General features: G+C 43.9%; 2 protein-coding genes across 2 annotated transcripts; one reads left to right on the forward strand and one right to left on the reverse strand.

The window, feature by feature from the left end:
• Nucleotides 1-45: 45 nt before the first annotated feature.
• Nucleotides 46-6,722, reverse strand: polm (polymerase (DNA directed), mu). The gene is made up of 11 exons (XM_084159238.1): nt 5,562-6,722; nt 5,117-5,324; nt 4,773-4,871; nt 4,364-4,534; nt 4,147-4,218; nt 3,930-4,050; nt 3,658-3,790; nt 2,573-2,675; nt 1,878-2,327; nt 1,016-1,099; nt 46-516 (listed from the first exon to the last, which is right to left on the reverse strand). The coding sequence occupies exons 1-11, from the start codon at nt 5,741-5,743 to the stop codon at nt 430-432; spliced, it is 1,710 nt and encodes a 569-aa protein (XP_084015364.1). The 5' UTR covers nt 5,744-6,722; the 3' UTR covers nt 46-429.
• gnsb (glucosamine (N-acetyl)-6-sulfatase (Sanfilippo disease IIID), b) lies at nt 6,453-25,030 on the forward strand. Its single transcript, XM_084159239.1, has 12 exons — nt 6,453-6,787; nt 7,400-7,459; nt 7,632-7,835; nt 9,068-9,133; nt 9,226-9,324; nt 20,946-21,196; nt 21,350-21,468; nt 21,754-21,857; nt 21,979-22,080; nt 22,237-22,347; nt 22,568-22,675; nt 24,489-25,030. The coding sequence occupies exons 1-12, from the start codon at nt 6,608-6,610 to the stop codon at nt 24,639-24,641; spliced, it is 1,557 nt and encodes a 518-aa protein (XP_084015365.1). The 5' UTR covers nt 6,453-6,607; the 3' UTR covers nt 24,642-25,030.
• The last annotated feature ends 1,153 nt before the right edge of the window (nt 25,031-26,183 follow it).

A 26,183-nucleotide genomic window follows, 5' to 3' on the forward strand; every position in this document is an offset into this window, starting at 1 on the left:
ATATTGCAGTAAATATTAAAAAATGATTAAATAACAAGGCACCAATGAAGGAAAATGATTTAATATGTCAGATATGAAAAAAAGCACACTGTACAATTAATAAGAGTTAACTAAATAAAAATGATTTAAGTTAACTAAATAAAACACATCTATAGATTTGGTACTTTACAACATCCTGGGTCCGGATGTTCTCTATGATTTTCAATTTAATAAAATACAGCTATGTAACGATCTATCCACCGCTCTCTCACCCCCCCCCCCCCCCTTCTAGTCTACCCTGGGCTGTATCTGGCCTGTGTGTTGTGCTCAGGATTAGGCCTAGTTTGATTTGGCTTATGTTTAGGTTTAAGTTAAGTCAGGTTAGCTTGGGTTTGCTTAGCTTAGCTCTTAGACTATATCTGTATGCGTTATCAGTCCAGTATGTTGTCATCAGGCGTTCCGGTCACAGGGAGGGATGTATTCCAGACCCAGATGAGTAAAGATCTCCTCCTCTGAACTAGCCCTTAGATACTGCGTCTGATCAGACAGAAAAAGAGAGAACACAGAGAGAGAGACAGAGAGAGATAACACAAACAGAGAGAGAGATAACACAGAGAGAGCGAGACAGAGAACACAAACAGAGAGAGAGAGAGACAGAGAGAGAGAGATATAACAAACAGAGAGAGAGAGAGAGATAACAGAGAGAAAGAGAGAGACAAAAAGAGGGAGAGAATAAGAGAGAGATAGAGGTAGGAAACAGATAAGACCACAGTTTAACCCTCAGATCACTGTAACTGATCGTCAGCATCATGTCTTTGTGCAGGTGCCAGCCCTTCGGAGTACCGCATGCTTACCTGCTAAGTGAGCAGTGTGTGCATGTGTATGACTTTTGAGAGTGTGTGTGTGTGTATCTATTAGTGTCCAAGTATCTGTGACCTTTGAAATGTTTGAATCCTTCTTGACTGTGATGTGATTTGTGGATTCTAATAAAGTATTTAAAATGTGTGTGTGTGTGTGTATGAGAGGGTGTGTGTACCCGTTTTCTGTCGTACAGAGCATGGCTGCTCAGAGTCATGGCCTTCTCATGTACTGCCCAGCGACGCAGTTCTCTCTCAAACAACTGCGCAGAGAGAGAGAGAGAGAGCGAAAGAGAGAGAGTGAATAAAGGAGGGAGAAACAGAAGGTAGGGTAAAGGTACTGGGACAAAGCAAAACCAAAATCACCCTATAGACCCCCTTCCCCCACACAGTCACTCATTTCATTTCATTAGGTCAGTACAGACAGATGATTGGTGAAGGCCATTTTAGACTCTTTTAGACTAAGGCTTTTTCTCAATTGGATATGCTCAACTCCTGTGTCCTCTCTCGCCTCCCTTTTAAACAGGTCAAAAAATTAATCGAGGAGAGGCAGCGAGAAGGAACGTGGTTGAAACTGTGCTCCGCTCGCATGTCATCAGGCAAATTACATTTACAGGGGTTGAATCCCAAAATAAATGTGTAAAGTGATCAAACAAATTTAGCTAGTTGTGCAACACATTTCATAGATAAGTAGCATATCGTTATTAAATGTTTGCGCGCTTTTCTCCTTTGAGAAAACAACTACTTCAAAGGGGGTGTGAAAGATATCAAAACGAAGGACTAAGGTAGGATACACATGACTATCCTCGATGAAAGGTGGCTATCAAGGAGGGGAGGACACTCTTCCGTGCGCCTACTAAAAAATGTATACTCTCCTTGACCACTTATCGGTTTCCGGAGGAGAGAAGACGGAGGACGGACTTTTTTCCAAATGAGAAAAGGCCGAAGATTCACATGGAAGGCTGGTGGGTGGTGAGGTGCATCTGGAAGCCTTATATCAGGATCAGAAGTTAGAGGTCGGGGGTTAGGTTTAGGCCGTACCTTCGATCCAGTCCAGCCCAGCAATGCGAAGGCAAACTGGCTGTATGGAGAGACCACCAGGTCTACTCTCACTGCCCTCCAGGATCGGGGACCTGAGCACTGAGAATGACCCAGCACCCAGCTCACCTTCTGGGCATGGTCACCCACCACCACAAGGGTCTGGGGAGGTGGGTGTGAGTCTGTATGTGTGTGTGGGTGAGTCTCTGAGTGGGTGTGTGGATCTGTATTGGTCAGTGTCGGTGAGTATGTCTGTGGACCATTCCCCGTCTGGATCTCAGTCCCCGTCTGGATCTCAGTCCCAGTCTGGATCTCAGTCCCTTCGTTGTCTGTGCTCAGTCTAAAGATGGAGAAGCATCTTTCAAAGCGATCCATGTTAGAGGCCGGCCGCGCAGGACCCTCTTTGCTCTCCAGATAAGAGTTCCCAGTGGTCTTCTGGTACAACAGGAAGCCCTGGGGACAGAATAGAGTGTTACACCCCTGGGGGTACAGAAATATCCTTACTCAGGATGGCTTGCTGAACTGACCAGGCCTGATGGTGTTTTGTACAGTAAACAGCTGAGCATACATTCCATATTTAGTTGATAGAAGGAAATGGGGAAAGGCTTTCTGGGAATTGTAATAGATAGTGTAAAGTTGTTCGTTGACGAACAATCACTACTGAAGGATAGAAAACAGAAAAAAATGCTGTGTGTCACCTGTGCTTCCAGCCAGGACACCACCTTAGGCATGAGCCCCTCCTCTCTGCCCTCATCTGGGTGGGTTATCAGGAAGTCCACATCATGACCCGTCTGCTTACCTCTACAGTAGGGATGTGACAAATTAACAATTTTGCTTTACGTTTAAAAACAGCAAGAAAAAAAAAATCGTACAATTACACGTCAATTCACAATGCAGAATAATGTATGATCGCTAGGGCCAGTTATATCTACCACAGTCATATAGCCTACCCTTTAATAGCGCCTCGGCTACAGCATGTTTGTTTGTCTATAAGGGTACACTACGGCTTTTTAAATGATGAAACGAAACCTTCTCTGGGGATCATTTCGAAGCACCACTGAACGGGCATTTTACTTGTCTGTAAAGAAATGCCACTTATGAAGTAGGACTAACGTCCATCCCTATACGACCATAACTGTCAATAAAATTATCTTGAGTGGCCTGCGCACAGACCTCTCTCTCCTAAAAAAAGGGCATACATTTGTTTTAAATACTGTGACTTACCAAGACATTTAGCAGAAAGAAAACATATTCCGCTAGGTATCGACTCCTAAGATTCAGTATTTAATGGAAACGGAGGAGACTGATAAGTTGCCGTACTTCTGAGAACACAAACACTTGCATCTTTCGTAGTGAGCTAGCGAGGGACGGAGAGAGAGGGGAGGGGCTCAGTATAGGCAGGTCGGCCACCAGGCAGATGGAGTCAGAACCGTGCAGTAGGCCTATCTATCCGCAATAAAAAGCTGAATCTCGCAATTTCTTAGCTTGCAATGTCTCGCAACATCAGTAAAGCAGGGCCTATCATCAATGAATATGCTAGGATATTCTACTAGCAACAGATTGAAGACAGAATACACTGGCATCATTAGTGAAGAGAAAGAACAGGAGAGCCAGCTGCAATGTGATTTTAATTTTGTGGGGGGAAAGGATCCGAATTTCATTTAAACGTTCACATCCCTACTCTAGAGAAAGAGAGAGAAAGAGGAAAGAGATCAACAGAGGAGAGAAATAGAGGGGAAGGAAGAGCAAGAGAAAAGGAGACAGTGAAAACTGCTCAGCGTACCTCCTGAATCCTCCAATCAGAGTGATCTCTGCCCCTGGGAGCACAGCATGGACCGCCCTCTCCACAATCTGACCAATGGCAACAGCCTCTGCTTTCGTGACAGGTAGGTTCAGTTCATCATAATACTGCAGACCTGAGAAGGAGAGAGAAAGATGAAGAGAAAAGAGGTTTGAGTGACCTTTGTACTGACTGTAGAAAACTATTGTGCAGAGGGCACTTTGGGCTTACTACCAATGCTCAGAGAGGCACTTGACATGTGCACACACACACACCTGCTTGTTGCGCTCTGTTGAGTGTGTGTCCTGATCTTTGCAGGTCGGAGGGGGTGTGTATTCCCTCCCTGAACCAACGGTCCGCTGTCTTCGCCCCCACCCCGAAAATACCTGTTAAGGCCTGAAAAACACACACGTCTCTCCAATAAGTGGAAACAATGGACAGAGATTCAGGGACCATAACCAGAGATGGAGGTCTCAGCGCGCCCTAACTCACCTTCATGGCCTTAAACTGCTCTGAATGCGTGGTGGTCTCCACTTCATGAGATACACCATCCTCCAGAACCTCCTAAAGATAAACAGAGGGAGGAGGAGGTATTGAGAGGTTCTGATATGAGACCAGAGAGAGAGAGAAATACACACAGACAGACAGAAAGAGCGAGTGGTGAGAAACATAGAGAAGTGAAAATAGAGAGATATGTCTGTATCCAGACCTTGATGACTCTGAGTGAGTGCTCCCCCAGACAGGGCAGTCCTCGTAGTTGCTCCGCCCCTCTGACCTCCTGGGGGAGGGACTTCAACAAGGCTGCCGCCCTACGGAACGCCACTCCCCGTCCCTCGTTTTCACTGAGCTCTGCATTCTCAGCCAGTATGGACAACGCATCCTACAGGGGGAGGGAAAAAGAGAGAGACAGAAAATGAGAGAGAGACAGACAGAAAATGACAGCGAGAGAGCGAGAGAGAAGGGAGGGTAGGAGGGGTATATAGACAGCTCGTTCACTAAAGACAATATGCTTTTGACAACAAGTTAGTGTTTGGGATGGAACAAAGTTGCCATAGACGTCATTCAGAACATCAACACCTCGTAAGTAAAGAGTGGATTGTGGGAAGGAGGGGACTCACGGTCAGTGTTGTGTTGTGGTGCAGTAGAGGGGTGTGTCTCTGACAGGCGTAGCTGGGTACTGAGACCACTGCCAGCTCCAAACCGGGCTTCTCTCTCTCCTGTGGAACAAGGTTAGGCACCCCCCCAATTATTTTATTTTTAAAATTGTCACAGACTGGACTGGTGCAGTGAAATGCGTTGTTTTACAGGGCGGAAGAAAACTGGACTTGCCAAACACAAAAATGCTAATTTTCGCTTTTTGTTGCAATGAACACAACCCATTTCATTCTCCACTATGCGAGGAAGATGACATCAGTCAAAGTGCAGGCACTGGTAGTATGTAGGTGGCCTGGCTATATCGCACCTGTAGTCGGTGTCTGTCCAGTATAATCACGGGGCTGCCAGCCTGCATGCTCGCTGTGTACCACACCATGTCCAGGAGATGGACAGAACCAGGTCGGGCTGTCCTACATTCTCCTCCTTCTCTCCACTGTCCTCCAGTGTGGGAGTCCAGCCATGTCCGGACCTCCTCCCCAGAATTATTCTCGGACACTATATGAGTGATGGAACAGCTAGGGAAAAAGAGGTTACCAAGAATTGATTTACATTGGCAAACATCCCTAAAGTGTCCCTAAGCACCCTTGTTCCCTTTCATTCAAGACCACTGATTTATAGGAACTTAAGTCTCAATTGAGACCTACTCAATCTTTCTAGTCTAGCTATCTTAGATCAGCAGGGACAGTACTGGAGACAAGGTGAAGTTATTAGCCTACATTATTTTCACCCCAGAAGATTGTTGTTCACACTACCTGAAGGAGTCTTCTATGTTGAAACCTTTCCCCCGGCCGAGCCGAGTGAGGAAGGCTCTCCGACTGGCTCCCATCTTTCTCTCCAGGAGGAAGATGACAACCCCGGGAAACTTGCTGGTCCTGTCACCGCTGCTGTCGCTTGTAACAAAGCAGTTCACTTTCCTGCGCTTTATAGGAACCATATTTGTCGGCAGGCTCGCTCATCTGTCTATAAAACGATAATAGATACACGAACAAACATTCATAATTATCACGAGTGTGCCTCTGCTTCTTCTTTAAGGTGTAATGGCAGACTACGGCCTATTGGTGTATTGCCGCCACCTACTGAACGGATAGTGACTAGTGAGCTGCTGTCTTGCTACCACGATGACGTACATGTCTTCTCATCAATTCAAGTTTGGAGAACCGCCTTCTGCAGCCGTGCAACACTAAAAATAGTTCCGACGGGGAAACAGGAAGTGCCCTTCCTACCACGCGCCCATGTGGCTAACATATGAGTGCTCGTGGTTTTATCTTTGTACTTTCAATTAATCCGTTCTCTATTAGGATAAACACATTTAATGACCAGCATGGCAAATGTCTAGCTAGAAACCAATACACTTTTATTTTTATTTGAAATAGAGCAAAAATAGTATACAGAAATGTTGACCAAACTGTTACAGCTGTTTTAAGACTAACCATCAACTTAAACACTCCGCGCTAGACTCCTTTACAATGATGTTTGCAATTTGTGAATCGTTATAAGAACACTTTTGTGGAATTTCAAGCAAGCTGACACATTTCCTTGGTATTCATCTAAAACACCACACCACCAGCGACTTAAAGTCCTCCTCAATCGAGTGAAAAAAAGGTGATCATATGATAATTAGCTGGTTACTTCCTCAAACTTTCTCAGACGTCCCTTCCCTTGTGCTCAGGAGCAGTGTGACTTGCATTCTGTCCGTCCCCGTCCCCTGTCCATAGGTGTTTTCGTATGTACATTATTTCGCCTATTGCAGGAAACGAAACCACCGAACTATAACAGTGGAGCGGTAGCCAGCGAACTCATGGCAAGTTCGGAGGCAAGAACTGGACAAAAGAAGCGACAACGAACACCGAATGGGGGTGTGCGCGCAGCATTGTTTCTCGCGCTGTTTACCTGCACGCTCAGGTGTTCGGAATGCAAAAAACCGAGCAATATCGTCCTGATTTTAGCCGATGATCAGGATGTGTACCTCGGGGGAATGGTGAGTAATTCTAGTTTGGCTGGGTTTGTTTAAGAACTAAATCGAGTACGTTTTGTGCGTAAATCAAACGTATTAATGTATATTAAAACTGTATAACGTGTAGGCTAATATAATTGTGGTGGTCCCCTGCTATAGCCAGGCCTATAGTTGTTGTTATGGTGGGCTGACGGTGTTTTGAACTGAGGAAAACTTGCTTGACCCACTCACTGCCATTCTCATATCCTACTTTCCATACGTACATTACGTGGCTAAAGGCCTATACGTTGAGGCAGAGGCCAATCACATTATACTACAAACAGTAGCCAACGTTGTAGCAGTGACATTGCACAAAGTCAAAACCATGGTCAATATATAGGCTTTAGGACTGTCCTTATCTTTTCTATCTTATGATCATCATGTTACATGCTTCTTGTGTCCTGTAGTCTATTAAAAGTATGAGAAATGAGCCACGGAATGTTTCATCATTTCATATCAACCTGGACCCAAACAGGATGTCTAATATTTTTTCTTCTTCCTAGTATCGTTTCAGATTAAACAAAAGTGTTTGTATGTAAGGTTTCATGTTGAGATAAAATAAACCACTTCTTCATTTTGTGCTTCTCGGATCCACAGACCCCTATGAAGAAAACCAAAGTCTTGATTGGAGATGCTGGAGCCACCTTTTCAAATGCTGTGAGTACCGAACAGCTTCACATCAACAACATGGTCCTCGAACCTGCAACTGTCAGTCAGTCGAACACCTAAGCCATTACACTGAGGTCCCAATTGCTGGAGTTTCACTGAGGTTTTGAGATGTCCCTAATCTCTCCCCTCTACTTCTTTTTCCCTCCCTCTCTCTCTCCAGTTCACGGCGACCCCGCTGTGTTGTCCCAGTAGGAGTAGTATCCTAACGGGGCAGTACCCCCATAACCACGCAGTGAGGAACAACTCCCTGGATGGGAACTGCTCCAGCCCCCTGTGGCAGAAAGGACCAGAGACCACGGCCTTCCCGGTCTATCTCAGCAAACAGCAGTACCAGACCTTCTACGCCGGGAAGTATCTCAACCAGGTAACACACACACTAGGGCTGGGAATTGCCAGGGACCTCACGATACAATATTATCATGATACTTAGGTGCCGATACGATATGTATTGCCGTTTTCACGATTCTGTATGTATTGCGATTGGATACTGCGATTTGATGTGCCAAACATATTACTCTTATGTCTGCTGCAGAGAAACGAGAAGGCATGAGAAAATGAGTTTTGTTCAGTCATGGAAATAAAAGTGCTGAAAACCTGTTGGCTCACTATTTAAAAAGAAGATTGAGAACAAGATATAGATGAAAAAGTTTTGGCGCAGGTACAGCCGACAAGCGCTAGCTAACGCTTCCTAGCAAAAATAAGTGTGTGTGTGTGTATATGTATATGTATATATATATATATATATATATATATATATATATATATAATACAAAAATAATATGCCATTTAGCAGATGCTTTTATCCAAAGTAACTTACAGTCATGTGTGCATAAATTTTTACGTATGGGTGGTCCCAGGGATCGAACCCACTACCCTGGCGTTACAAGCGCCATGCTCTACCAATTGAGCTACAGAGGACTATATATATATATATATTAGTACAAATCGATAATTGGAGTCAAAGTATCGATATAATATTGCGATATGTAACTGTTCAGATTTTTTTCGCTCCATCTCACACACACACACACACACACACAGTACACTGCTGACATGCAATGTGACTGTGCATGTCATCATGTCATGCTTCCCTAGCTGTTAATTGATGTGGTCATATAATCTGTGCATAAGTCTACCAATGCTTCTTCCTCTTTTCTCCTGGACATACTGATGTGTCATGTCATAATAATCTGGTTGTTCACCATGCTCAACCTGAGTTAGGCTAACTTCTGCGAAGATTATCAGATCTATGAATCACCTCAACTTCCAAACTGTATTAACAGCTCTTTATTATAGAAAAAGTAGTAAATATGTGCAAATTCTTGTGGTCAAATCAGTCTCTTTTTGGCTTCATGCAGTTACTTCCCCAGATCCATCTGTAGTGTCATCAAGTTAGTTAGTCTGTCTGTCTGTTCCCAGATCTGTCTATTGTGTGTCTAGTCTGTTTGTACTTCACATCGGAGTTGGGGTCAATTCCATTCAGTTAGGAACATTTGGACTTTCTGAATTTACTGGAATTGAAATGGAATTGACCCCAACCCTGCTTCACATGTGTCTGTCTGTAGCACTATGTCACGTGTTCCTCTCTCTCCTCAGTACGGGAAGAAGGAAACAGGGAATGTTGGCTATGTTCCCCCAGGCTGGGACCAATGGCATGCACTGGTAAGTCCTGTACAGACACACGTGATATATTGGTGCATGATGATGATGTCACAGCTGTGTTGATGCTTTTGTGTGTGTGTGTGACGTTGCAGATGGGGAACTCTCAGTACTACAACTACACTCTGTCAGTCAACGGTAAAGAGGAGAAGCATGGAGACAATTATGAAAAAGACTACCTCACAGACCTCATAGTAAGCCCTCAACCCATACAACTGTGTGGGTGTGTGTCCTGTGTGGGTGTGTGTCCTGTCTGTGGGTGTGTGTCCTGTGTGTGGGTGTGTGTCCTGTGTGTGGGTGTGTGTTTGCCTTTCTCCTTCTATTCAGTCTGGTCTCTTTGTTACTGAAGCTACAGTGTGTATTTAACACAGCTGCTGCCCAGTTGTTAAGAACCCCTGTAATATATTATGCAGTAGAACCCCTGTGATATATAATGCAGTAGAACCCCTGTAATATATAATGCAGTAGAGCCCCTGTGATATATAATGCAGTAGAACCCCTGTGATATATAATGCAGTAGAACCCCTGTAATATATAATGCAGTATAAGCCCTGTGATATATAATGCAGTAGAACCCCTGTGATATTTAATGCAGTAGAACCCCTGTGATATGATGCCGTAGAACCCCTGTGATATGATGCCGTAGAACCCCTGTGATATGATGCCGTAGAACCCCTGTGATATGATGCCGTAGAACCCCTGTGATATATGTTGCTGTAGGACCCCTGTGATATGATGCCGTAGAACCCCTGTGAGATATGATGCCGTAGAACCCCAGTGAGATATGATGCCGTAGAACCCCAGTGAGATATGATGCCGTAGAACCCCAGTGAGATATGATGCCGTAGAACCCCAGTGAGATATGATGCCGTAGAACCCCAGTGAGATATGATGCCGTAGAACCCCAGTGAGATATGATGCCGTAGAACCCCTGTGAGATATGATGCCGTAGAACCCCTGTGATATATGATGCAGTAGAACCCCTGTGATATATGATGCAGTAGAACCCCTGTGATATATGATGCAGTAGAACCCCAGTGATATATGATGCAGTAGAACCCCTGTGATATATGCCATAGAACCCTTGTGAGATATGCCGTAGAACCCCCGTGATATATGATGCTGTAGATCCCCCGTGATATATGATGCTGTAGATCCCCTGTGAGATATGATGCAGTAGCTGATGTCTTATTGATGCCGGTGTTCTATCCAGGGTCATTCTTCAGTGTGTTTGATCAGCAGCAGCTGCATACCCTTTTTGATGACACATACAGAGATCACTTCCCTGAGAGGAATGTAGATTCTCAGAGAGGAGCTTTGCTTACTTGGACACTTTACACATTACACAGAGGATAGCAAAACCTGTCCTTCTCCAAACACGTACTGTACATACAGCACACATACATATGTCAAAATGTTTATTTTACATAACGTTTCACCAAAGAGCAAACATCTTACAAGGTAAGCTTCAATTTGGTCTGTGTTTGAGCTATAGCTACATGGGGGGTATGAAATTAATCCTTAGGTTGGTAGGAACAAATCTTATCTGATGATGTATCGCTAATGGCAACATCGAATGTCCACCAAGTGACTATCTTTGCGCATAAAAAATATGTTGCCTGCTTACGCGCTGTAGGCATCCATTACACAGGGGATTGGCTACTATGGCACCTTGACAGTCTTGTAGCCAATGCGATAAGCTTTCCAGGGATATGCAGTTGACCTGGGTGGGACAAAGCGAGGCCTAGAACCTTTTATGCGTAATGTGAACTGTTGATACCTGGCTCAGAGACAAGACGCACCGAACACGCTACATTACATTGTAAACAGATTTCATCGCTTTAATTTAATCGCTTTAGCATAAAAGATGGCTTCTCAAGGGGGGGGGGGGGGGAAGGTAAAAACGAAGAATATCGAACAGGAAGCTAAAAAGGCAGCTTTGAATAAGTATACCGACATGGAAGCTTTGAATAAAATACTGGTCGGACTCGGATCAGGAGAGCGATTTGGACAACGAGGATTTCGACTCGGCCGACACAAATTGCTCTCTAGAAGGATTGGATCCACTTAGATCTGTAAGTACAATTATTTTCATGACTTTATATAGCTAATTTACTGTATGTATTTCGTTTTTTATACAGTGAGGGAAAAAGTAATTTGATCCCCTTCTGATTTTGTACGTTTGCCCACTGACGAAGACATGATCAGTCTATAATTTTAATGGTAGGTTTATTTGAACAGTGAGAGACAGAATAACAAAACAAAAATCAAGAAAAACGCATGTCAAAAATGTTATAAATTGATTTGCATTTTAATGAGGGAAATAAGTATTTGACCCCTCTGCAAAACATGACTTAGTACTTGGTGGCAAAACCCTTGTTGGCAATCACAGAGGTCAGACGTTTCTTGTAGTTGGCCACCAGGTTTGCACACATCTCAGGAGGGATTTTGTCCCACTCCTCTTTGCAGATCTTCTCCAAGTCATTAAGGTTTCGAGGCTGACGTTTGTCAACTCGAACCTTCAGCTCCCTCCACAGATTTTCTATGGGATTAAGGTCTGGAGACTGGCTAGGCCACTCCAGGATCTTAATGTGCTTCTTCTTGAGCCACTCCTTTGTTGCCTTGGCCGTCCACAACCCATTTTCAATGCCCTGGCTGAGGGAAGGAGGTTCTCACCCAAGATTTGACGGTACATGGCCCTGTCCATCATCCCTTTGATGCGGTGAAGTTGTCCTGTCCCCTTAGCAGAAAAACACCCCCAAACATAATGTTTCCACCTCCATGTTTGACGGTGGGGATGGTGTTCTTGGGGTCATAGGCAGCATTCCTCCTCCTCCAAACACGGCGAGTTGAGTTGATGCCAAAGAGCTCGATTTTGGTCTCATCTGACCACAACACTTTCACCCAGTTCTCCTCTGAATCATTCAGATGTTCATTGGCAAACTTCAGACGGCCCTGTATATGTGCTTTCTTGAGCAGGGGGACCTTGCGGGCGCTGCAGGATTTCAGTCCTTCACGGCGTAGTGTGTTACCAATTGTTTTCTTGGTGACTATGGTCCCAGCTGCCTTGAGATCATTGACAAGATCCTCCCGTGTAGTTCTGGGATGATTCCTCACCGTTCTCATGATCATTGCAACTCCACGAGGTGAGATCTTGCATGGAGCCCCAGGCCGAGGGAGATTGACAGTTATTTTGTGTTTCTTACATTTGCGAATAATCGCACCAACTGTTGTCACCTTCTCACCAAGTTGCTTGGCGATGGTCTTGTAGCCCATTCCAGCCTTGTGTAGGTCTACAACCTTGGAGAGCTCTTTGGTCTTGGCCATGGTGGAGAGTTTGGAATCTGATTGATTGCTACTGTGGACATGGTCTTTTATACAGGTAACAAGCTGAGATTAGGAGGTCTCCCTTTAAGAGTGTGTTCCTAATCTCAGCTCGTTACCTGTATAAAAGACACCTGGGAGCCAGAAATCTTTCTGAATGAGAGGGGGTCAAATAATTATTTCCCTCATTAAAATGCAAATCAATTTATAACATTTTGACATGCGTTTTTCTGGATTTTTGTTGTTGTTATTCTGTCTCTCACTGTTCAAATAAACCTACCATTAAAATTATAGACTGATCATTTCTTTGTCAGTGGGCAAACGTACAAAATCAGCAGGGGATCAAATACTTTTTTCCCTCACTGTATGTTGTCTGCATTTTGTGCTTTGGATTTAGTTTACATAGGCCTATGTAACAAGTCATTTCAATGTTATATAATTCCAAAGTAGTTATTGGCTATGTTTCATATTAGTTCACTGTTCTAAGTTTCATCCTTGTAACTTTGGAGAGGCCACTAAACTCTTATGGCCATTGTTTATTTGTGGTTCTCAGCTCTGCCTTTGTCTCCAAAGTGTTACTGCATGTGTGTGTGCTTCACACCTATGTGAGTCACTGTACAGATAAAGTTTAGTCTTGCTGTTTTTACTTGACAGAAATGTCGTTTTGTAAATGTAGTAAACTATAAATCTGTGTGTATTACGACAATATATCCCTTTATTTTATTCACTACAGAGTGAAGGATGCAGAGGATTTGGATGATAACGTTTGGGAGCCACCCCTCCCCAGCAAGCGCCCCCGCCGGTCAAGGTCTTCACCCCCCACTGCTATTTTAATCACCCTGTCTGATGGTTCTACATCCACTTTTCATAGACCTCTTGAAAAAGAACATAGGGGCTTGTGGCACCATTCGTCCTAACAGAATGGGTTTCCCCAAGACCAAGGTAAACCACATGACAAAGACAGGGGAGAGGGGCTTGTCGTCCTAACAGAATGGGTTTCCCCAAGACCAAGGTAAACCACATGACAAAGACAGGGGAGAGGGGCTTGTCGTCCTAACAGAATGGGTTTCCCCAAGACCAAGGTAAACCACATGACAAAGACAGCGGAGAGGGGGACCATACGTTGGATCAGGACTAACAAGCTGCTTTTTGTGAAATGGAAGGACACTAGGGAAGTAACCATGCTCACCACACAGCATAAGGCATTCAATAACAACCATGTCTCAAGGAGGGTGAAAAGGGAAGAATGTCCCCGTTTCTGTGAAGGACCACACATTTTTTTTATTTTTTTTATTTCACCTTTATTTAACCAGGTAAGCCAGTTGAGAACAAGTTCTCATTTACAACTGCGACCTGGCCAAGATAAAGCAAAGCAGTGCGATAAAAACAACAATACAGAGTTACATATGGGGTAAAACAAAACATAAAGTCAAAAAAATACAACAGAAATTATGTATACAGTGTGTGTGCAAATGTAGCAAATTATGGAGGTAAGGCAATAAATAGGCCATAGTGCAAAATAATTACGATTAGTATTAACACTGGAATGATAGATGTGCAAGAGATGATGTGCAAATAGAGATACTGGGGTGCAAATGAGCAAAATAAATAACAATATGGGGATGAGGTAGTTGGGTGGGCTAATTTCAGATGGGCTGTGTACAGGTGCAGTGATCGGTAAGGTGCTCTGACAACTGATGCTTAAAGTTAGTGAGGGAGATAAGAGTCTCCAGCTTCAGAGATTTTTGCAATTCGTTCCAGTCATTGGCAGCAGAGAACTGGAAGGAATGGCGGCCAAAGGAGGTGTTGGCTTTGGGGATGACCAGTGAGATATACCTGCTGGAGCGCATACTACGTGTGGGTGTTGCTATGGTGACCAATGATCTAAGATAAGGCAGGGATTTGCCTAGCAGTGATTTATAGATTACCTGGAGCCAGTGGGTTTGGCGACGAATATGTAGTGAGGGCCAGCCAACAAGAGCGTACAGGTCACAGTGGTGGGTAGTATATGGGGCTTTGGTGACAAAACGGATGGCACTGTGATAGACTAGGTCAGACCCGCCGAGAGTAGTGATTCTAGTCGGGTGGGCGGGTGCCAGCAGCGTTCAATTGAAATGCCAGCATGGGGGGATGTCGACCTATCTGATGCTCTGATAGGCTACTACCAGGTCGTCCACAAGACCAGGAAGTGGTATAAGACTTTTTTTTTACCACTTTGTGGACATTGCGACAGTAAATGCTTTCATTCGCCACAAGCAGATGGCCAAAGCAAAAGGTCAAACCCCTCTCTCCCAGTTGGCCTTCCGAGAGCAGCTGGTGTTGGAAATGGCTGAATTGGGGGCCCATAGCAACCTCACAACCATCACAAGATCCCCCGCTCAAGGTGAGCGCCACTATCCAACACACATGCCAAAAGACAAAAGGAAGAACTGCAAGCATTGCACAGAACACAGGTGGGGGGAAAAAAGGGTGAAATGCCAGATGACGACATTCACAAGCTACGGTGAATGTGAAATCTAATCATCTACACCTGGGATGTAAAACGAACACGAATGCCATTTGTAAATAGTTCAGCTTATTTCTATTTTTGCGCCTTTTTTAGTGAAGGACACGTGTAACCAAGTTGGTGTTTGATAAGATTATTTTTTGTAAAATGTATATCTGTTGCTTTTATATTGTTTTTGTAAACAGTTTGTTTTGTATGTGGGACCAATACTTTGGATATGCCTAGGCTAAACGTTCAGGCACTTTGGAGAGGTTGAAAAAACACTTGGATATCCCCTGTATGTCCCCCGACACCACCACAATGTTTGAGAGAGATTGGTGTTGTACAAATTTAGTTTTTATAGTGAACAATAACTTGTAGGCACATCCAGTGTGCAAAAACAGTGCAACTACCACCTTCGGACACTTAGGAGAGGTGGAAAGGACATTTGAATTTACCCTGGATACCCAATAACATCACCACAATGTTTGAGTGAGGTTGATATGCTAGAAATTGTGTTTTTATACTGAACAAATAGCATTTAGGGATTTCAAATATGTAATAGCACTGGAATTATCTAATTTACAGACATATGCCACTTTGGAGAGGTTTAGGGACACTTGGAAACGTCCCATGACCACACCTGACACCGCTTACTAAACCATCTGCCCATTTCTAGTAGTTAGGTTTATCAATCCCATTTTTTTATTCTACTATTGTTCACATGTTGTAGAAGCCATCTGATTTGTTTCCAGCTCTGGGCATCAATAATTCACTTATAGCTTGTCAATGAAAGATGTCTTTCAAAATAAATAATATTATTTTGTGTGTGCTTGATCTTGTGTATTCTGAACTATGTAAGGGTGTATGCAACACAGGAGGTTGGTGGCACCTTAATTGGGGAGGACGGGGTTATGGTAATGGCGGAAGCGGCATTAGTGAAATGGTATCAAATATATCAAAGACATAGTTTCCATGTGTTTTAATGCGCTCTGTTCCAGCCATTATTATGAGCCATCCTCCCCTCAGCAGTCTCCACTGGTATGCAAGCACACTCGTTCGATTCGCCTACCCGAACTCGGCAGGTAGCATAGCTTAGGAAGGTCGCTGGTTCGAATCTCCGAGCCGGCAAAGTGGCGCAAGGCAAGGCAGTTAACCCCCAACAGAAACTGCTCCCTGGGCGCCAATGACATGGACGTCAATTAAGGCAACCCCCCGCACCTCTCTGATTCAGAGAGGTTAAATGCGGAAGACACATTTCGGTTGAATGCATTCAGTTGTGCAACTGACTAAGTATCCCCTTTACCCCTAATGAGCAACAGATGGTTGCCACAGCCTGTTAGGAAAGAAAAACGTTGTCCATAGTGTGAAAATTAACCTTTAGCTTTATACAGTTAAATACTTTAAAAACATCACGACAACCTACGTGTACCTTACCTGTACCTTACCTTACCTTACCTGTACGTTACCTTACCTGTATCTTACGTTACTTGTATCTTGTATCTCCTGAGTGGCGCAGTGGTCTAAGGCGCCGCATCGCAGTGTTAACTGTGCCACTAGAGATCCTGGTTCGAATCCAGGCTCTGTCGCAGCCGGCCGCGACCGGGAGACTCATGGGCGGCGCACAATTGGCCCAGCGTCGTCCAGGGTAGGGGAGGTAATGGCCGGCAGGGATGTAGCTCAGTTGATAGAGCATGGCGTTTGCAACGCCAGGGTTGTGGGTTCGATTCCCACGGGGGGCCAGTATAAAAAAATATATATATATGTATTCACAAACTGTAAGTCGCTCTGGATAAGAGCGTCTGCTAAATGACTAAAATGTAAAAAATGTAATGTAAATGTAAATGTAAATCTTACCTGTACCATACCCCACTGTGCCTTATTTTTTGTGTGTATTTTATTACGGATCCCATTAGGCAATTACATATAAAACAGTACATCACGTTATTACACACTACTCTACCACAACATATCTACAATACATTTACATTTTAGTCATTTAGCAGACGCTCTTATCCAGAGCGACTTACAGGAGCAATTAGGGTTAAGTGCCTTGCTCAATGGCACATCGACAGATTTTTCACCTTGTCGGCTCAGGGATTAGAACCAGCGACCTTTCGGTTACTGGCACTACGCTCTTAACCACTAAGCTACCTGCCGCCATAAAAAATCCATAATGTAGCAATATTACAATGTACGTGTGTAGAGTGACTGTGTCTCTTCACAGTCCACGTTGTTCCATAAGGTGTATTTGTATCTGTTTAAAAAAAAACTAATCTGATTTTACTGCTTGCATGAGTTACTTGATGTGGAATAGAGTTCTTTGCTGCTCTGTTCTAGGCCAACTGTAATTTGCCTATGTCCCTCTTTATGGCACTTGATCATATGACCGGGCAGTAGTCCAGGTGTGACAAAACTAGGACCTGTAGGACTTGTTTTGTTGATAGCGTTGTCAAGAAAGCAGAGCAGGACTTTATTATGGACAGACCTCTCCCCATTTTAGCTACCGTTGCATCAATATGTTTTGACCATGACCATTTCCAATCCAGGGTTACACCAAGCAGTATAGTCTCCTCCAATTTACTCCATTTCCACATTATTCATTACAAGATTTAGTTGAGGTTTATAGTTTAGTGAATGATTTGTCCCAAATACAATGCTTTTAGTTTTTTGAAACATTTAGGACCAGCTTATTGAACAGTTAATGAAATGGCTACACTGACTATTTACATTGACCCCCTTTATTAGATATGTTTTTAATTCGGGAAAATGCAAGGTATTGATGGCAATGTTTTGTTTTGGTGGGGATTCCGTCTCTCGCATTCTTCCTTCTCTCGCGTGCCTTTACTTCTCACAAGGGAACAACCAAACTCTATCTGTGCAGCTTTGAATGTTGCTAGGTTTCTCGTGGGTGTTGTTTTGCACCAAGTTTGGTGTGGATAAAAAGGATGCCTGACTCTACCTAGATTGTGTTGGAGAGGCTTCCATTAAATAACACCCTCTGTGTTCTGTTAGATGGGTAACACAATATAGCAGCAGATGTAACGTCTTATCAGCAGCAGATTATGATCAATAATGTCAAAAGCTGCACTGAAGTCTAACTAAACAGCTCCCACAATCAATTTCCTTCAGCCAATCATCAGTCATTAGTGTAAGTGCCATACATGTTGAGTGCCCTTCCCTATAAGCGTGCTGAAAATCTGTTGTTAGTTTCTTTACTGTGAAATAGCATTGTATCTGGTCAAACCAATATTTTCCAAAAGTTTACTAAGGGTTTGTAACAGGCTGATTGGTCAGCTGTTTGAGCCAGTAAAGGGTGCTTTGCTATTCTTGGGTAGTGGAATGACTTTTGCTTCCCTCCAGGTCTGAGGGCACACACTTTCCTGTAGGCTTAGATTAAAGAGATTGCAAATAGGAGTGGTAATACAGTCCGCTATCATCTTCAGTCATTTTCCATCCAAGTTGTCAGACCCAGGTTGCTTGCCATTGTTGATAGACAAAAAAAAATCACCTCTTCCATACTCACTTTACGGAATTCAAAATTACAATGCTTGTCTTTCATAATTGGGTCAGTTATGCATGTAGGTTCAGAATTAGTTGTTGGCATGTCATGCCTAAATTTACTAATCTTGCCAATGAAAAGGTAGCTATCTGGAGCAGTTACCTCACCCGTACCAAAATTGCAAAAAATGCAGTTTCTTTATTTTGCATATTGTGTGTGGTTAATGAGTGATTTATTCTATCAGCAGTATTCTCCTTACCTATGTGTGTCTGCATGTATATCCCACCCCTGGTTATGCAACTTGGTAAATGTTCTGCTTGGCTTGCACTTTGAGAGGGTGAAACATTATCTTAACCCATGGTGAATCAGCTCCACTGCTACTTTACTTTAAAGCTCATGTTCTCTGTTTACAGTTTGTGTCAGTTTAACTGCGTTTATGTATGTAAAACGCCTGTTACTTACAAATGTCAATGAATGGATTTTGAACTTGTATGTAAGAGTTTGGTAGTATGTAGATGGGTTAGCTGACAATGTCACAAATGATGCACACGCTTAAATGGGGAAGAAGTCTGTGAGTTGTTGTGATTCTGGGTGGCCAGATAGTTACCAACATTGACAAACAACTGCCATGTGGGGAATCTTTCTGATTGAGAGGGGGTCAAATACTTATTTCCCTCATTAAAACAATTTTGACATGCGTTTTTCTGGATTTTGTTTATGTTCTTCTGTCTCTCACTGTTCAAATTAACCTACCATTAAAATTATAGACTGATCATGTCTTTGTCAGTGGGCAAACGTACAAAATCAGCAGGGGATCAAATACTTTTTTCCCTCACTGTACCATGTCTTGTTTGGAGGTGTTTTTACTGATTTCATGTCAATGCTAATAATGCAAAAAATGTGCTAGCTAACCAACAACTGTAACAGTGTGTTTGAGACATCAAGTGATCATTGTGCAGATGTATTTATCTTTTCAATAACCATTGGAGATGAAATATAGTTTACATGTCAACAACCCAGTCTGTTATTTAAAAAAATCCATATGCTGCATGACAAGTCGGAAACAGAGATACCTTATTTACATAAGTATTCAGACCCTTTGCTATGAGACTTGAAATTGAGCTCCGGTGCATCCTGTTTCCATTGATCATCCTTGATGTTTCTACAACTTGATTGGAGTCCACCTGTGGTAAATTCAATTGATTGGACATGATTTGGAAAGGCACACACCTGTCTATATAAGGTCCCACAGTTGACAGTGCATGTCAGAGCAAAAACCAAGCCATGAGGTCGAAGGAATTGTCCGTAGAGCTCCGAGACAGGATTGTGTCGAGGCACAGATCTGAGGAAGGGTAGTAAAAAATGTCTGCAGCATTGAAGGTCCCCAAGAACACAGTGGCCTCCCTCATTCTTAAATGGAAGACATTTGGAACCAGCAAGACTCTTCCTAGAGCTGGCCGCCCGGCCAAACTGAGCAATCGGGGGAGAAGGGCCTTGATCAGAGAGGTGACCAAGAGCCTGATGGTCACTCTGACAGAGCTCCAGAGTTCCTCTCTGGAGATGGGAGAACCTTCCAGAAGGACAACCATCTCTGCAGCACTCCACCAATCAGGCCTTTATGGTAGAGTGGCCAGACGGAAGCCACTCCTCAGTAAAAGGCATATGACAGCCCGCTTGCAGTTTGCCAAAAGGCACCTAAAGGACTCTCAGACCATGAGAAACAAGATTCTCTGGTCTGATGAAACCAAGATTGAACTCTTTGGCCTGAATGCCATGCGTCACATCTGGTGGAAACCTGGCACAATCCCTACAGTGAAGCAATGTGTGGGAGCATCATGCTGTGGGGATGTTTTTCAGCGGCAGCGACTGGGAGGCTAGTCGGGATCGAGGCAAAGATGAATGGAGCAAAGTACAGAGAGATCCTTGAAGAACCTGCTCCAGAGCGCTCAGGACCTCAGACTTGGGCGAAGGTTCACCTTCCAACAGGACAATGACCCTAAGCACACAGCAAGACAATGCAGGACTGTATGGATATTTAGCAGAGATGTTCATTTAGTAGCTATTTAGTGTTAACATACATTTATGAAGCATAATGTTGTTTTGCCAGCACCATGCTCCAACACACTGAGCCATCTGAACCAGTACTAGGACCAGAACTAAGCCTGTAATATTTCACAGATGTGTTGCGCAACTCACCACTTGTCTTCGTTCCAACTCCTCCAGTTAATTACGGTCTGGTTTTGTTTTATCCCGCCACCACTCAAACACCCTATTGTCTCTGAATGCCTGAGAAGAGTTTTGTCTCGATGTTCCAAAAATATATTTCCCCAGTCTTGTTTGGGTTCTAACTGCTATAAGTTACAGGTTTTAGTTTAGTTTTTCATATAACAAAAGCTCATCTGGCTGTGTTGTGATTATAAGGATTTGATTAAAGCACCTGATTTAAACTTTGCTCTCTCTTTAATATTATCTCTTTCCACTCCCTCTCTCCTTCGTCTCTCCAGTTGAACAGATCTCTCCATTTCCTGGATGACAGGAGTCCCCAGCGTCCGTTCTTCATCATGTTGTCCCCTCCCGCCCCTCACTCCCCCTGGACCGCCGCCCCTCAGTACGAGAAAAACTTTGCAGATGTCAAAGCCCCCCGGGATGGTAGCTTTGACAAACCTGGGAAGGATAAACACTGGTTGTTGCGCCAGCCTAGCAACCCCATGCCCAGCACCTCCCTGAACTTCCTGGATAGCGCCTACAGGAAAAGGTACAACAGCCAATCAAATCATCCCTATAAACTTTTCTTCTCAATCACTCTTCTCCATCACAATAAACCTCATAATAGTCACCTGGATACAATTGTAGCAAAATACTAACATTATTTTCATGTAATGGTTGTAATTCCCCTCCCGTCCTGCAGGTGGCAGACCCTGCTGTCAGTGGACGACATGGTGGAGGCGCTGGTCAAGAAACTAGAAGAGCTGAAGGAGCTCAACAACACCTACATCTTCTACACTTCTGACAACGGCTACCACACCGGTAAGTGTGGGTGTATGAGTCTCTATCTGCCTGTCTATATTCGGTATCTGTTTGTTTCACACCTGCAGTGACCTCCTTCCTGTGGTTGATGTAACAGTTCAACTTCACAGCTCGACTTCACAACAAACAGACCCCTAGTATCACCTTCACATTTGTCAGATTATTAAAAGCTACGTTTGGGAAACGTAATGAAATCCCCAGTTTTCTGTATCAGGATATGTCACCACTTTCAACAGAAGTGTTCTATAGTAAGGTATTCTGTGCCTTGTGTTCTCTCTCTCCCAGGTCAATTCTCTCTGCCCATTGATAAGAGACAATTGTATGAGTTTGATATCAGGATCCCTCTCATGGTGCGTGGGCCAGGCATCAAACCTAAACAGACACTCCTGGTGAGTCCCTGGCTCCATTGATTAATCAATCTATCAATCCAGTTATTATCCATCAACCACCCATCCATGCTTTCATTCCACTTTTCCATCCATACTTATCTATGTGTGTGTCTTCCTCCAGGCCCCGGTGTTGAACATAGACCTGGCTCCCACTTTTCTAGACATCTCAGGGCTCAACCTCTCCTTCGTCAATATGGACGGACAGTCCTTCCTCTCTCAGATGGTGAGCTAGATGTCTGTCTATTTCTTCCTCTGTCTTTTATCTGGGAGTGTTTGGACGGACGTCCTTCCTCTCCGATGGTCAATTAGGCTACTTATTGTTCTCTCTGTCCATTTATCGTCTGTGTCTGTCTGTCCATCTGACTCTGTCTCTTTGTAGGCCCCTGAGCTGCGTAACGGTACAGCTCGCCCCTACTTCCTGGTAGAGTACACAGGAGAGGGACACCTTGACCCCGACCCCGCCTGCCCTAAACTGGGCCCTGGTGTGTCGGTGAGTTACCCCTTTACACCACCCTTATTACCACTTACAATGAACTATTATAATTCACCTGTTCCCCTACCCGTATCCTCCATCACCATTACTCTTACCTCCACCATCATTGGCCTGACTCTTTTTAGTACAGTATTACTGTAGTCGAGGCAATAGTCCCACTGAAGTGCATCTCTGTCTTGGAGGATTACAAAATGTCTCTCTGTCTTCTCCTCTCCAGCAATGTTTCCCAGACTGTGTGTGTGAGGACGCCTACAACAACACCTATGCCTGTGTTAGGACCCTGGTCGAACACAACCTGCAGTACTGCGAGTTTGCAGACAGTGAGGTGTGTGGGCGGGCATGTGCATTTGTCATGTTTTTATGACTTATAGTAGCTGTTTTGTCTGTGTTAGTAATTTTATGCAGAGCCATATATGTACAGACTGTATATGGCTCTGTTTATGTACAGTTTTAAATTAACTTTGGAAGTGTACAGTCGTGGTCAAAAGTTTTGAGAATGACACAAGTATTGGTCTCCACAAAGTTTGCTGCTTCAGTGTTTTTAGATATTTTTGTCAGATGTTACTATGGTATACTGAAGTATAATTAGAAGCATTCCATAAGTGTCAAAGGCTTTTATTGACAATTACATTAAATTCATGCAAAGAGTCAATATTTGCAGTGCTGACCCTTCTTTTTCAAGACCACTGGAATCCGCCCTGGCATGCTGTCAATTAACTTCTGGGCCACATCCTGACTGATGGCAGCCCATTCTTGCATAATCAATGCTTGGAGTTTGTCAGAATTTGTGGGGTTTTGTTTATCCACCCGCCTCTTGAGGATTGACCACAAGTTCTCAATGGGATTAAGGTCTGGGGAGTTTCCTGGCCATGGACCCAAAATGTTGATATTTTGTTCCCTGAGCCACTTAGTTATCACTTTTGCCTTATGGCAAGGTGCTCCATCATGCTGGAAAAGGCATTGTTCATCACCAAACTGTTCTTGGATGGTTGGGAGAAGTTGTTCTCGGAGGATGTGTTGGTACCATTCTTTATTCATGGCTGTGTTCTTAGGCAAAATTGTGAGTGAGCCCACTCCCTTAGCTGAGAAGCAACCCCACACATGAATGGTCTCAGGATGCTTTACTGTTGGCATTTTACATTTACATCATTTAGCAGACGCTCTTATCCAGAGCAACTTACAGGACTGATGGTAGCGCTCACCTTGTCTTCTCCGGACAAGCTTTTTTCTGGATGCCCCAAACAATCGGAAAGGGGATTCATCAGAGAAAATGACTTTACCCCAGTCCTCAGCAGTCCAATCCCTGTACCTTTTGCAGAATATCAGTCTGTCCCTGATGTTTTTCCTGGAGAGAAGTGGCTTCCTCGCTGCCCTTCTTGACACCAGGCCATCCTCCAAACGTTTTCGCCACACTGTGCGTGCAGATGCACTCACACCTGCCTGCTGCCATTCCTGAGCAAGCTCTGCACTGGTGGTGCCCCGATCCCGCAGCTGACTTTCTTGGGCGCCCTGAAGCCTTCTTCACAACAATTGAACCTCTCTACTTGAAGTTCTTGATGATCCGATAAATGGTTGATTTAGGTGCAATCTTACTTACCCTTTTTGTGCAAAGCAATGATGACGGCATGTGTTTCCTTGCAGGTAACCATGGTTAACAGAGGAAGAACAATGATTTCAAGCACCACCCTCCTTTTAAAGCTTCCAGTCTGTTATTCTAACTCAATCAGCATGACAGTGATCTCCAGCCTTGTCCTCGTCAACACACTTACCTGTGTTAACGAGAGAATCACTGACATGATGTCAGCTGGTCCATTTGTGGCAGGGCTGAAATGCAGTGGAAATGTTTTTTGGGGATTAAGTTCATTTTCATGACAAAAACGGACTTTGCAATTCATCTGATCACTCTTCATAACATTCTGGAGTATATGCAAATTGCCATCATAAAAACTGAGGCAGCAGACTTTGTGAAAATTAATATTTGTGTCATTCTCAAAACGTTTGACCACGACTGTACTACCTAGCTTATTTGGTATGTTGTCTTGTTTCTATGGATTTTAATGAGTAATTTACCTCTCAATCTCTGTTTTCTCTCTCTCCGCTCTCTCTCTCTCTCTCTCGCTTTTTCTCTCTCACCGCAGTCATTTGTGGAGGTATATAACTTGACCTCTGACCCCCACCAATTGGAGAACATCGTTAAGAAGGTTGACCCCACCCTCCTCCAGGCCATGAACCAACGGCTGATCAAGCTGCAGTCATGCGAGGGCGACAGCTGCCGCGACACCAAGAAATAACCTATCACACTGCAGGCTGGGCGGGACCATAGCCCAGTGCTGACATCCAATCCCAAATTGACCCCGCTTATCCATATGCAACCAAATGTAGATCTGAAAGGTATTAACAAAATGGCAATGCGCTTTTTTGAGATGGCATACGAAATGCCTCAAAAGCAGTAGGTGATGGTCGGGAGGTGTATCTGTGACCACGATGTTGGACACCATCAGAGGTTTTCCCAAAGCACGGCTCATATCAATATGGCTGCCAATGTTAAGAAAATCCCCTTTAGAATGTGAAAATAAGGTCCACTTTGATAGATTTGGCATATATATATTATTTTTTTGTCATTTAGCAGTCGCTCTTATCCAGAGCGACTTACAGTTAGTGAGTGCATACATTATTATAATTTTTTTTTTAAAATCATACCCCCCGTGGGAATCGAACCCACAACCCTGGCGTTGCAAACCCTGCCGGCCATTCCCTCCCCTACCCTGGACAAATTGTGCGCCGCCCCATTGGTCTCCTGGTCGCGGCCGGCTATGACAGAGCCTGGATTCTAACCAGGATCTCTAGTGGCACAGCTATGCAGTGCCTTAGACCACTGCGCCACTCGGGAGGCCAATAATAATAATAATATTCACCAGATTGCTTGTTGCATATTGCTCCTTTCAGATCTACACAAGTGATTAGGAGCGGGGGATAGAGAGGTCGATTTGGGATTGGACAAAGTTGTCTGAGTAGAATTAGCATAGTGAGCACTGTTCTACCTGAACCGTGCTGATGTTTCACTCTGTGGGTGGACTAACCCTAACCCTCTACCTACCCTCAGCCCATCCACATACTATGAAGTTATTGTGTTGGCAGACATGTTGCACTGTATAGACTCCTTGGGTGCGTTCCAGAGACACATTTTCCATGCAGATAATAATAATTTGGTGGGTGCTTATATTTGTCCTATTTCACACATTGTATTATACGCATGTGTGAATTGGAATTTAAGGAACCACATCAATGTTCTAATAATAATATATATGCACAAAATGAGTACCTGGAATGCACTCTTTATCATGATTATGTTCTTTATCTGAGTACAGGGTCTGGCATCCAATCAGAACCTTTTTCTCACCAGCCAGAGCCAATCAAAAGTCAGTGTCATAACCCCAGAAAGGAAGAGGTTGCAATGGCAATGTAGAGGTTTTGACCCAATTTAGCCCAAGGTTTACCTGAGTATGATGAAGTTGTCCCTAGACACTGATCTCAGGTTTACCCCTCCATGCTTTAAGATTTGGTTAAGTTAAACTGATCCTAGGTCTGTGCCCAAGGCAAACTTTACCATCAATCCCATTTAGCCTACCTGCCTTTCCCCCTGCTTTATGGTTTGTTCACATTGCGGGTGGCAAATTAGCTACTTCTTGCCCAATTGAATGACTTCCCTGTGTTTGCCACTCGCTGTATGTATGGAGCAGAAGGAAGAGGAGAGCTGTGTTTGCCACTCGCTGTATGTATGGAGCAGAAGGAAGAGGAGAGCTGTGTTTTACATTTTAGTCTATGAGCACTTT

Source organism: Coregonus lavaretus (genome assembly GCF_964263955.1).
Source record: "Coregonus lavaretus genome assembly, chromosome: 4".
In the NCBI taxonomy this organism is placed as follows: Eukaryota; Metazoa; Chordata; class Actinopteri; order Salmoniformes; family Salmonidae; genus Coregonus; species Coregonus lavaretus.